This window comes from Lathamus discolor, chromosome 1 (assembly GCF_037157495.1).
Source record: "Lathamus discolor isolate bLatDis1 chromosome 1, bLatDis1.hap1, whole genome shotgun sequence".
Classification (NCBI taxonomy): domain Eukaryota; kingdom Metazoa; phylum Chordata; class Aves; order Psittaciformes; family Psittacidae; genus Lathamus; species Lathamus discolor.
In genome coordinates this window covers 147,218,821-147,232,100 of record NC_088884.1, presented here as the reverse complement: position 1 = coordinate 147,232,100, position 13,280 = coordinate 147,218,821, and the positions used below count along the sequence as shown (strand labels likewise).

The following is a 13,280-nucleotide window of genomic DNA, read 5'->3' as shown; positions in this document are numbered from 1 at the left end:
TGAGTGTAAGATTTATATAAAAGCTGTCTTTCACACATTGGATATTGAAAAATACAAGTTTTCATCACATTCTTCTTCAAAACATGTATTCCTTTAATGTAATACACTTCAAAAAAATCTTCTGCTACCCCACATCCAAAAGAATGAAGAATATAAACTTGAATGAAAAATATATGTATGCATTTTATTTCTTTGTAATTTCTCACTATTAAGATTTCAAAGTCACAAATACATGCTTTATTATTTTGACAGAGTAACTCTAAAGAAGTTCAGCAAGTTGGTCATTGTTTCATCAGAACAAAAAGGCTAATTAACAACAGAATCATCAGGTAGAAAACTAAGTTATAAAAGCAAGACCTTTAAACTTCAGAAATTTGGGCTTGGAATAATTTACACATCTTAAGTTGGATAGCTAGGCTTTGGAAATTTCTGACTCTTGTGAAGTTTGGGTAAAAAACCCTGAAAAACATGGATTACCAGGAAAAAGGAGTTTATCTCCACAGAGCACTACTCATCCTTAGGTTCTACAAACTAACATCCACAATCACAAATTTATTTATTTCCGAAGCAAACACCACTGAATCACCACTAAAGATTCAGCCTTTGAAAAAGAATTACTACTACCACTACCATACAAGTGCTGGATTTCAGGGAAACAAAGTTTGTTCACTGATATTAACAGAATATGGAATATGTTAGAAAACAAGTACGCATTCTCTGTAGTGCTTACCGCAGGTTAGAAGCTCCTGCTTAACACCAGTCACCGTCTGTGACTGAAGTGACTTGGGATATGCACATTTAGTTTCACGTACAGTTATATTTCTTTCCTTTAACCACTGGTGCATCCACAGTATATTGCAATCACAAAGAAGATAATCAGTCTGAAATTCTCTGCAACACAAAATAAGTGCTCACAGTGACAAAATGCAACACTCAAAGGTCTGAAAGCTTGACATCAACAGCTGTGCAATGCCTATGTCACACACACAGAGTCCAGCAGTCTGACCCCAGAATAGCCTACCACTACATATACACTTCTGCAAACTGTGGTCTAAGAATAAAAGTACACCCTCCCCAAGAAAAGGGATCTTCTCCATAAATATGAGCAACATCTGTGCATGAAAGGTTTTCTAGTAATTTCTTTCATGGAGTAAGTTCAAGTATTTAATTGAGCACTAAAAAGAAATTGCTTGAATATGCATCAACATAAGAACACATTTCATTACCTCATTTTAGCAATCAAATGCTTTAACAATAAAATCAACAAAAATATAGTCTTTCACATATTTCTCTTTTCAGAACCACTATTTACATGATTTTGATAGCTTTATTCTGCTTTATACAAAAATCATCTTTTTCACTGATTCTTAAAGTCTTCTCTGTACAATTTAATACTTTCTACTAAAAAAACTACCAAATATCCCCAGAGGTGTCTGATGCAGTCAGCTAAAGTAAAAAAAGCAAGTATAAATACCTTCTCAGTTTAGAAACAGTTAAAAATGTATCAAGCCATATGACTTTGTCTATACTGGTTTTTATTTCTAGTGAAAGCGTAATTTCTTTTTCTTTTTGCAAATATCTGGAGGATAACACAAGATCACAGACAGAACACTTCAAAAACTAAATCAACATTCCTGTGAAACTCCATTTGGTCTTTGTTCACAGGAATTCCTCCAGACACACATTTTTAATAGCAACAGTTATACCCAGGCTCTTGTCAGATCTGTGATGTTCTTGGACAGCGACCTTTCTGTACACAAATAAAATACCAGGAATAACAACTTAGGAACAATTAACAGAAGCTGAAGGAGGGAAAGAAATATTTGCCTTTATAAACAAGAAACTCAGTGTCAAAGCCAAAAATCAGAGCTCTTGACAAAGTCCCAGCACAGTGAGCCAACTGTCATGAGTATCAGGGAAAAATGCAAGCTACTCATCAGCACTGGTAACTTTTTTCATTTACTGTCTTCCTTATGCAAGACTACAGCTCTCAAGAAATTAAATGACAGAAAAGTAACATGAGGTCGAGATACACACATCGTTTTATGCAACAAAATTATACTGTTCTAAAGGATTAAGATGTTTCTTAAAAGTATTTGTTTCCTTTGTCAAAAAAAAGGTGTGGAACACTGTATTTTTTAAATATGAAGTAATAAATGACACATACAGAATAAAGCTTTTGGAAGCCCAGATGCAGTTACAGCTTTATTCTCTCAGAACTAAGCTACCACATATTAAGCAACTTTTGAGGAAGTTATATAAACACACAAATATCTGTACATACATTTCCTATGTGCTTATTCAGATAAAGAAACCACTGTTATGAGGCTTAAAAGTAAAAATGAAGAAATGTAGTACAAGCAAGTTATGTGAAATGGTTTTTGTTAAGAACAAAAATGATGATGTAAATTAAGATTAGATGCAGTAAATGTAAGTACTTACAGAGACTTCAGTGAACCAAGATGATCAAACGTTCCCTGTGTAAGCGTAGAAAACAGATTTCCAGAAAGATTCCTATGAAGCAAAACCATCATGATTAGAACTCATGCTCAAGCAGCTGACATTTGAAATTAAAAAACCCCTCTTCAAGATAACATTATTTTAAAACTCACAAGATACTATTACAACACTGTTACAAGACCGTAAGAATAATAATGAGGTCTGATAGCCTACAAAAATCCCAAAATTTTATGTTCCCCAATACTTTTTTAGCTGAAGAATTTTAAGATTTGGAACAAGGATTGAAAACAAATACCTTATTTTTGTTTAAAGCAACAACTAGCACATGTTGAGCATACATTTCAAGAAGTTTAAAATTAACTTTGTTGTCCACAGTGAACTGGTGTTGCCATTAACGTGCTATTAAGAAGCATGTTCGAGCTAGCAGAATGTTTTTTAAAAATATTATACATCCCACTTTCTCTGTTATCAGTGAGAACATTGCCTATGACACTAGCAACCAGGGCAAAGAAACATTCTGTAATCTTACATGTTATCTCCTTAACGTAAATGAAGAACTACAAACCATGCAAGAAAGCCAGCAAAACACAACCACACTGATGCCACGGTATAAGGCGTGGATTTTAAAAGATTCTATAACCCTGAAATATTTTTGTAAGGAAAATACTTTGTACAGTCTGCTAGTCCCACCCCCTTGCCCTGCTACACCTTCTAAGAATCTGGGAAACGTCTGCAGAGGACACAAAGCACTGAGTAGCATGGTTTGGGTTGCCCCTGCTACACACCCTCATGGTCACACTGCTTGTCCTTCACGCACATGCTTAAAAACAAACTACTCCCATTGAAACAAAGATTATTAATATATGTAAGACTAAAGAAGTTATATACATCAAAATATACTTACAATCTAATTAGATTTACAAGTCCTCTAAATATGTCTGCATTCAGGCAGCCTATTCTGTTATTAGTTAAGTCTCTGTAAATAGGAAAAAGGAAAAAAAAAAATAAGGAAAAATCATTTTCTTTCAAATGACATAGTCTGCAAACAGAATCATGAATTTTAGTTGAAATACTTAACAGACTGAACCGGATTTACATTTAATCTTTTTCAGCAAAACCCAAATGGTACAGCTGTATGGGTTTACACAGGCACATACAGTCATTGCATTTCTACAGCAATAATGGTTTGCCCATACACAGTTAAATGAGCCCTGTCTGACGAGTAAATCCCCTTAGAACAGGTCTGGCTTACATCACTAGAAGTAAATTTTCGTATCTGTACAGTATATTCATTACATGTGCTACATCATTTAATTTAACATGCCAGAGAACCCTATAATGGTACATTTGCTGTACATAAGTAGGACCACTTCTATATTTACACTTCCATAAATATTTAAATATTACATATTTTACAATGTAGGTCTTAAATCAAATTGCCAAAGACATTTTAAAGGAATAAAAATTAAGCTTGCAAGCAGTAATGGTCCAGAATAGGTCCTTCACCTTTACTTTTCAGGTTTCTGAAAGTGTAATTACCAATAAAATTTCCTTTTAAGTGAGGCAAATCATCTAATCAGTGACAAATGAACACACATACTACAAAAACTTAAGAGGGAAAGCTGTATGCTGACTAGAGGAAGCAGAGGAGGGGTAAAGCAGCAAAATCACTAAGACTTAAAAGATGTCCAAGATATTCCGAAAATCTGAGGAGTGAAAGGAGAAGACTGGATGAGGGGAGGCCACTGCGCCAATATCTTGTTTTTCATGTTTCGTCTGGGACAGAATTTTTACAATGAAAGTATAAAACCTTAAACACAAAAAATGGGTTAAGGGGAATGCTGGCACAACCTTCAATAAAGCAGCATTAACAGTGCTATAACTCAATGTAGTATTAATAGCAAGGGACAATGTGTTCCACTATGACATTTTCGGGGGAAAAAAAAAGCATAAGGAGTTTAACATCTAACAAAGCAAGACTCGATGGCACCAAAGCTCTGAATGAATGTTCACCCACTGATATTCCAAGTCACAGAAACAAAAACAGAGGAATAAAACAAAAGACTGTCCGTAAGAACAAATGAGACTGACAAGCCGTAAGTAGTGGATGTTCTTCAGTCATAAGACTGAAAGCAGACTTTGTTTCATACATAAATATATGTATGTATACAGACAGCAAATACATATTCAACTTTAAATATTTAATAGCTTAGCTATCTAGATTTCCAGAACCTAAGACTTACTCTACTTCTCAGGGGTTGTTTTGTTTAGGCTGATTAGCTATATATACTACTTACAGTCTTTTCAGAGATGAAAGCCCCAGAAAAGCTCCTGGATCTATTGTACTAATAAGGTTGTTCTTAAGGTCTCTGTGGAGAAAAACGAAGACATTTACCACAAACTACCCTTTAAAACAGATACACATGCATGAAGATACACAGGCATGAAGACAGACTTAACTTGTTTGAAAGTCTTGTTTGAAAACTGAAAAAAACCCACAACAAAATCAAGCACCCCAACCCCCCCTCAAAAAAAAAAAAAAAAAAAACCAACAAACCAAACAAAACCAAAACCCATGCAACACATTCCTTTTTCTAACAGTATTTTTCAAAATTTTAAAATCTGTATTTTAATTTGAAAGAGGAATAAAACAGCATGTGTATTTCATTAAATATTCTACCAGTTCCTATCACATGAAAGGTTACAGAGCTAAAGACACTTTGCCACAGTGTCCCAGTAGGTTACAGCTGCTCAGGGTGTAAAATTTGCTCATCACACAGTACCATACTGTTTAGTACAGTTGTCTTCTTCAGCCTACCCGTTTTCAAATACTTTAGCAGTGCCCAACACCTACCAAAAGAAGCAAAACAAGATCCTAAAAACACATCAAAGACACAGCAATGAAAGTTACCACTGGTTACTGCCCCTAAAAGCAAAGCCCTGGCTGCAAAACCCAAGTAAAGCTGGTAAAAAACTCAGAGCACAGATTTTTAAAACTTAAATTTCCAGACTATGACATTGTAAGGAGAAATCTGAGGTAACTATGTCATTAAACTGCTTAATTAATTGTGCAAGTGATATAGGAGTTTTAACTCCTAATTCAATGTATTTAAAGATACAGCTTAATTTGAAAGGTCACAGAAAGTATCTGCCAGCTTCTACAGTTTTGAACAAACTTTTATTACTTTTAGGACAAATGTTAAAATTATTTTGACCTCCTTATGAAGCCAAGATTTTTACTATGCTATCTGAAACTCTGCAGGCACTTATTACTACAAAAAAAAAAAAAAAAGAAAAAAGAGAAAAAATAAAAATCATTCCTTGGTAATATCTGAATGTTCTGCATTTGAAAAGAAAATCAGTAATTTCAACTAAAGTCAATGTTTTAGTATGCAGGGGGTAGAAAATACATCTCTTAAAACCTACCACAACGTTAACAATTCTGCCCAAAAGAGAACAGCACAAGAAGATTATGTCTGCCATCACACAGATATGCATGAGTGAAAACAAATTCATCCCAAGATTTCACAATACCATTTCCTGAAGACAGATTAAGAAGCCATGATAAAACAGTGTCACGGCACATGGATCACACTTCAATGCTGCGGCTAATAAACATTTTTAAATACTTGAGATATTTGAAATAATTTAGATTTACCTTGCAGTAAATTAATTTTCAATAATCACACTCATCTCAACTTGATTTTCTTGCCCTTGGACTGCCAACTACTTGCAAAGCAGTTTTGTGAGCCTGAAGAACTGTCATGTTTTTAAGCCTCTTTCTGCAGGCTTATAAAGCCAGTACCAAGACCATGACAAATTTGAGAATACTAAATGTTATTAATCTCTTATTTACCATCAGTGTTTGGGACACGAAGAAAAATAATACTTATTCTGCACACACAAAATTTCAGCTTAAATTCATGCAAGTCCCACTTAAAATCTCACTGTGGAAAATACTCAGGGAAGAAAAACCTGGACAACATACCTTGGAAATCCACTAGCCTATAGATTATCAGTGAGCACTAAATGAATTACTTGAATTCAAAGCATACACCCTGATATACCTCTTTCTTAAATCCACTGCTTCAGTGTAAAGTTTTAAAACTAAAAGCAAGAGTTTTACTATTTCCACAAACTGTTTATACATTTTGTCAGATTAGTTGATAGTACTTCCTAGTCTATTCTTTATGTAATTTTTTGTCTTTTTGTCTCCTCCTTAATACCAGTTCTAGAGGGATGATTACACTAGAATGGATAAATTCTCTTTTAAGAATGCCAAAAAATATGTGTTTATGAAACTCAGTGTGTATTCTGTATTTTCAAATAAGATAGCAAAGTACTAATGAAACACCATCCTAAAGTAATTGTTAAAAAAAAACATCCTGAAAGTCCAAATTGTCAGCATTTTCTCGACCAGCATCTACAACAGTTGGGGAGTCTCTGGGGATTTTCCCCTTCCCAGCAGCAGTCACTAGTAAGCACTAGCTATGTATTCATCTATCAAAAAGTATTAGCAGATGAAAACTGTGAAATAAGATATTTAAAGATCTCAAAATTAACATCGAGCTGACATGCCTGGCAGCTCTTCTGAAAAAGTAAAAGCTGTTGATACACAGGCTGGTGCAACTGCCAAGATTCCAGATCTAGGACAGTTTCTAAATGAAGAAATGACAATCGTGGGTAAACCAACAGATTGAGAGGATTCTCATATAAAAGGGAGGTGGAGGAGACAATCTCAGACAGTTGTGTTTGGCTTTGAAGTTTCTGTTGGTTTTAACATTTGTAAATACATTATACAAACTATTCATTTTTAGCAATAGGATTTTAATCATTTTTCTTTGGAAAGCTCAACCAACAGGATAGTGTCATAGATACCAATTTGTCCAAATAAAAAAATCTGTCCAAAATAAATCCATTAGAAGAGTGTTTCAGTTAGGGTAATATTAGAACTCCACAGTAGACAGTTCTGAGATCTGGACATTTTCCAAATGGGAATTAAAACATCGTTATAAAAATAATCTCTTCACTTTCTGAAAAGTTCTTACATGCACTTCTGAAATCCCCTTGCATCTAAAAAATTCAACGGTGACTTAGATCACTTCATTTTGCTGGTCTGTGCTTACCCCATCAATCCACCTGTGACATGCACTGATGAACTCCAAAAGTAAAAATTTCTTCAGGATGTGATGCAAAAAAGTTTTAAAAAAGGAAATGCTCAAGCCATTTCTGCAAACTAAACAAAAGCTAAAACCCAGACCAAAAAACCTTTTTGTTTCCTTCAAATAATTTCTATAATTACTTCCAACAGTACAGAATACTCCAAAGTATTCTATTTCACAGCACAGATTTTTTTTACCAGAGACTACAAGCCTATTTCCCACCAGCACCACTCATCTTTTGGAAATTACCAAGAAGAAGGTGAGGATGGGAAAAGCAAGTATTTTGTTAGTGTCTTGTTAGCCTAACACTCTGGGCCTTCTCCTGAAAGAGCCAAGGCTAACAAAAAGATGGAGCCATCAGAACCAAAACCAGAACTAAAGTTAGAGCAGAAAACAACTTCATGAATATTCCTGAACTGTTTCTCTGCTCAGTAAAATTCAAACAAGAAATACTGATACTTTACTATCTCTTTTAACAACTTCAAAAAAAGAAAAAAGAGTCAGATAAATCATTAAGAGAACTCAGGTCTATCTTTTCACATGCTCTGCTGCACTACCACAGGAAGAATTAAAATCAGAAATTATTACTCTCTGAAAAACTATTAGATGCTTCTACTTAAAGCATCCATATATCTGTAGACTGGTGCTGCAAAAACAGGAGACAAAAGTAAGACTGTCTACAAATAACCCTCGTTTCACACTGCATATTTTCCCTTTGCAAAGGTATATTAGTATATCCTAAAAATACTTTGGTAAGCCCTCACCATTATTTATAGTTCAATAAATATCAAACCCCTCATCTGCTATCTAAATACCTTAATAAATCCCAAGCCTGTCTCTTCCTCTCTTCTCCCTCATGTATGATTAAAAACAGTACTTTACAAATATATAATCTTCCTTATCCTTGCAAAAATCAACCGGCAGCATTGACTAGCTTCCAGATGGAAAGACAGCAGTTTGCTTCTAAACTGGTGAAGTTTGAATAATGCTGTATAAATTCAAGTATCTACTAAATGAAAAATTAGCTGTCATAATTTAGTTGTGCAAGAAGTTATTTCAGCATTTAAACTGCAGGAAATTCATAGCAAAACATAGCATTAACAAAGTCAACAGAGATTAAAATATTTAATATCTTTTTGTACAGATACTTTAATTATCACTTATGGCAGTTAAAATCTTTGATCTGCTTACTGTTATTTGCATGATTTTTTCCTGTAAGAGTAGATGTTGACATAGTAGAAAATTACTATGCTATAATTAACAAACATTTCACCCTCAGGTAAAACAAAACTCTTGTTTTGGTAATCTTATCACCCTGTTTACAAAATAATGCATTACCAAATTTTACATCTTAATAAATTAACATACATACACAAAATTTAGCAAACAGATTTGAAATTCTTACTTGGGGGCAGCATTTTTAACGTACTTCCCCATAATTTTGGACATACAAGCAACAAATAAAACAATCTCTTCCTTGCAACAGTAAGAGTGAATAATTGTCAGAAAGGGATGAGGTCAGAACATAACATGTTTGAGTAAAACAAAAACGTGAAGGGCTGCAGATATCATATCCCAAGTTTATTTGAAGAACTGATAAAATAACAGAAACCATGTAAAAATATGTACAGTTTCATTAAGATGCCCAAGAACTAAACAGGAAAAAAAAGTTTAGTGTGTTAATACATGAATTATGAAATAGTGAATGTGTATTTGAGGATTCAAATACTGATTAAAAAGCAATTAAAAACAATTATTATGCTGATACATGTTCCTGATACTACTATGATTTATTTTGTTTTAAAGGCTTTGGTTAAATATATCTGTACATCTAAACTCTATCCAAAAACTATTAAAGAGAAATGGCAAAAAATATTTGTTGGCAAGTATAACGTTACAAGGAATAAACAAGCAAGCATTAAATGCATACAGAATCTCTCCCCTAGCAAGCAGTAGTGTTAAGTGACAATGCTACTGTCTGAATGAACTATTTAAATGCTGAGTGAACTTATGTTTCCTCTCTTTATCTCTGTTTCCTCTCTTAAGAGTGGGGAAAAGAGCATATCTACAAAGGAAGAAAACACTCAAAGAAACAAGGGGAAGTATGAGTAGTAAGAAAAAAAATAAGCAAGAAACTGTCAAAAATCTGCAGTTTTGAAGGCATGCAAGTTATCACTGTGTACATTAAGGAGTGTAATTTGAATCAGCTTAACGATGTTAAAATTTAAAACAGTTACAGCGGCTTTCAATTTTTCTTCTACTAAGGATTAGCCATTTAAGTTTGAAAAATTACTTTACAGTAGTAGCTTCTGTTCAGGGTCACAAGAACATTTAAAACAGAAAAGTTTTGGTTTACTGTGGTTAGATACTGTTTTTAAATAAGTCATGCACACACAAAATAAATAGAAGAGAATGTCATTAATGACTAGTGTCATGCTAGTTATCCTTTCCTTCATGATGAAAGTGCCTGATCATTTAGCATCATCTGTTGATGTGTTAACTCTCACACCGGTGTACATAACGCATGTTGTCTCCCTCAGATGAGACCACCACACCCTCTATACTACTATCACAGATCACTTTAAATGCTCAAAACATGGTAACTGCCTTATTGTTTTCATTCATAAAAAGGGAAGATATTAAAAAAACCTAAAAGACCTTAACAAATGACAGGAATTAAATGGAACAAAGCTAGGTTCTTATGATTTTAAAGAAAATTAAGATTTGGATTCATAGAGCAAATGTAAATTATCACCTCAAACTAATTAGAGTTTCAAGTATTTCCTGTCTGAAAATTGTAACGAGTTACAACAAATAACAACTGTCAGCAGACGCCTTTATTACCTAAGCAAGGAAGTCAAAAGAATGTGTATAGATCTATAATGCCATCACTCTGATAACCTTGCTTCTCTGGCATGCTGGCTTTTTTCTACAATAAAGCTCATCTGCTAGGGCATAAAACAAATCTTTCTTCTGGCATGTGGGGAATGGAGTGGTATAAGTGTTCGAATTTACTTAGGCCAGGTGACCAGGATTGCAGCCTTCAAGTTTTAGAGGAAGAATAAAATACTTTTAATCCTCTGAAGCCAAATTTCATTTGGAACGCTTCCTAGATGTTGCGAGATGATTATGAAGCTGGCGACTTTCCCAGTCAAATGGCCTAGAAAAATCCTTATCTCTAAAGTTTCTGCTTGCTCCCAGGTAGATCAACCTGCCAATCCTGACCTTCTACCAGCTGGAAAAAAGCTGACTGTAACAGAAGCTGCTTCTTATGCCATAGGCAATATATCATCTGAAAGGGAAAGTGAAAACAGGAAGCAAAACATGTCCAAAAAGTTACTCCCATCAGATTTGCCCCCATTTTCCTCTCCCCCATGCCTTCAGTATATACTTGAGCTGTGAAGAAGCAAAACTGTTAAAGCAAATGTCAACAGGAAACTTCAAATGAATCTAACCTTCATTTGCTTCCCATGCAAATATCACTTACTATTGTTCAACAAAGAGTTTGACACTTCATAAGAAATTAAAGAAATAGTTTTCTTTACAACATAAGGTTTCATGTTATGAGACTAACAACAACAAAGCACATCCAGTTGGTGTAGCATTTCATTGAACTTCCTACGGAACTGCCCTAATCACACCCACTGCTCAGATTATCCCTTTATGCTGTTACTTGACATTCACATCCTTGAAGAGAATACTTATCTGTGTTAACTATTCAAACACACATAAATTAAAATACATCAAAATAAAGAACACATCTCTTAAGATATTTTTGTTTTCAGAATTATTAATGAAACATAAACAGTATATCACTTATTTTTAAAGTGAAAATAGCTTCTTAAGAAGTGCTTACAATCTTTCAAGAAGGTGTAATCCAGAGAAAGAGCCATTCTTCAACTCTGTTATTTTATTATTACTCAGGATCCTGTAAACAAAACCAGACAAGAACAACATATTTTAAGTTTGGTAACAAATTATTTGCTGCAGCTTATGCTTCTGCTGTACACCTTTCTGTTTAACAGCCTTTACATCAAACTACAATGCCTAACTCATTATCCGTGGTGTATATAACAGCACTGCTTAAAGACTGTGAACGAGAAGAAGAGAATTTTTTGTTACGTGACCCAAGTAGCATGCAACTTCACATAATTAACATCCGAGAGTACCCTTATAAAAAAACTATCATAATAAACCACCGGAATTGCCATAATAAATAATGGTACTAAACAGCCCGTCTACACATTCAACATTCTGTTCTTTCATACCCATTTTGATTTTCAAAAAAGCCATGTGGCATATTGCCTGTTTCCCCTCTCCTCTGCTGCCACCCTCGGCAGCTTGCATAAGTTCACTTCTCCCATGTCATGCCACCCTTCCCAGCCATCATCCCAGCACATTGATCCTTCTTCTCAATGCAGTCTTCTTAAAACATCTGAAAAAAAAGTTCTGCAAGCACTCCTCTCACATATAATTTTTTCTCTTAAAGGCCCACACAACCACAAACTCCCTCTTCCACACAAGTTAAGTGGATCAGACCCATCTAGACAAGTCATTCTCCAGTCACAGCTGTCTGCAGATGTGAATTACCCTAAAGTTAGGAAACCCCTTGTACAGCTGGGCTTAGAAGGACCTGCTTCCTATACACCTTCACATTTCTCTATCACAAAAAAAGGGTGTATTTTCCTTTTGAATCACAAAATTCTAGCATCCACAATGAAGTCTCACAGTACAAAGCTCTGTTCCATAAAGAGTGCTTCATCTCAATAAGTTTTGAGCACAGCTCCTGCTATCTTCATTTGATGCTCTGCATTTCTTACAATGAAACAAGCAGTAAACAATCCCTACCTACCCTCCCTTTAGTGTGTAATTATGTAGAAACATAGATGGTCTCTTGCCAGATGGAAGATTCATATTTTACTTAATTACTCTTCACACAAAAGTAATTTTGTGCCACCATTATAATTCCTGAGCTCTTTCCAGCCTTATTATGCTAAAAAAAATCTGAGGTAAGACCACCAGAACTCAGTCTTTAACAGACAAGTCACAAATCTGCATAATGGGATAATGATGTTCTGTTTCCTACTGTTTTCCTAGCAATTTTTAATACCTAAGATCTCTTTACCACTTACCTGCACTAAGAATTGAAGATTTCTGGTCAGCTCAGTGCCCATCATCATATATATGAAGACAGAAGTGTCATCATTCCCGATACAATTTTCACTGTACTACTTCTGCCACTTTACTGACCAAATATTAGTTTCATAAACGTCTTCCAGAATTCTTCACTTAACCCTCTTCCTTATTACATATCAAGCAACTCACACTCACAATGTAATGTACACATTACGAAGAAATATGTTCTGCGTTTCAGATCTCTCAAACTCCATTCCACTGAAAAGGCTAACCATTTACTTCCATATCTGCTGCTTATTCTCCAGCAAGTTAGCTGTTCATACAGTGTTCTTCCATTTCAGACTGACACACCATTTTCATCAAATCCTTTCAAAAGGGACGGAGAGACAACTTTTAGAAAAGCATCTGTCCCACCATATCAACTGGATCATCCCTGTTTGCAGATTCTGAAAAACTCGAAGTTTGTGGGGAAGAGCTTCCCATTACAGGAGATGCTAATATTCCAGAGTACATCTCTTTCTC

General features: G+C 34.7%; 1 protein-coding gene across 1 annotated transcript in view; it reads right to left on the bottom strand.

Moving 5' to 3' along the window:
• The window catches only part of ADGRA3 (adhesion G protein-coupled receptor A3), a 57,128-nt gene that overhangs the window by 28,489 nt on the left and 15,359 nt on the right, over window positions 1-13,280 (bottom strand). The window contains exons 2-6 of the mRNA XM_065699742.1: window positions 11,479-11,550; window positions 4,758-4,829; window positions 3,365-3,436; window positions 2,443-2,514; window positions 731-891 (exon numbers count right to left, since the gene is read on the bottom strand). Of these exons, the coding sequence (XP_065555814.1) occupies window positions 731-891; window positions 2,443-2,514; window positions 3,365-3,436; window positions 4,758-4,829; window positions 11,479-11,550 (449 nt within the window). The remainder of the gene's footprint in view (window positions 1-730; window positions 892-2,442; window positions 2,515-3,364; window positions 3,437-4,757; window positions 4,830-11,478; window positions 11,551-13,280) is intronic.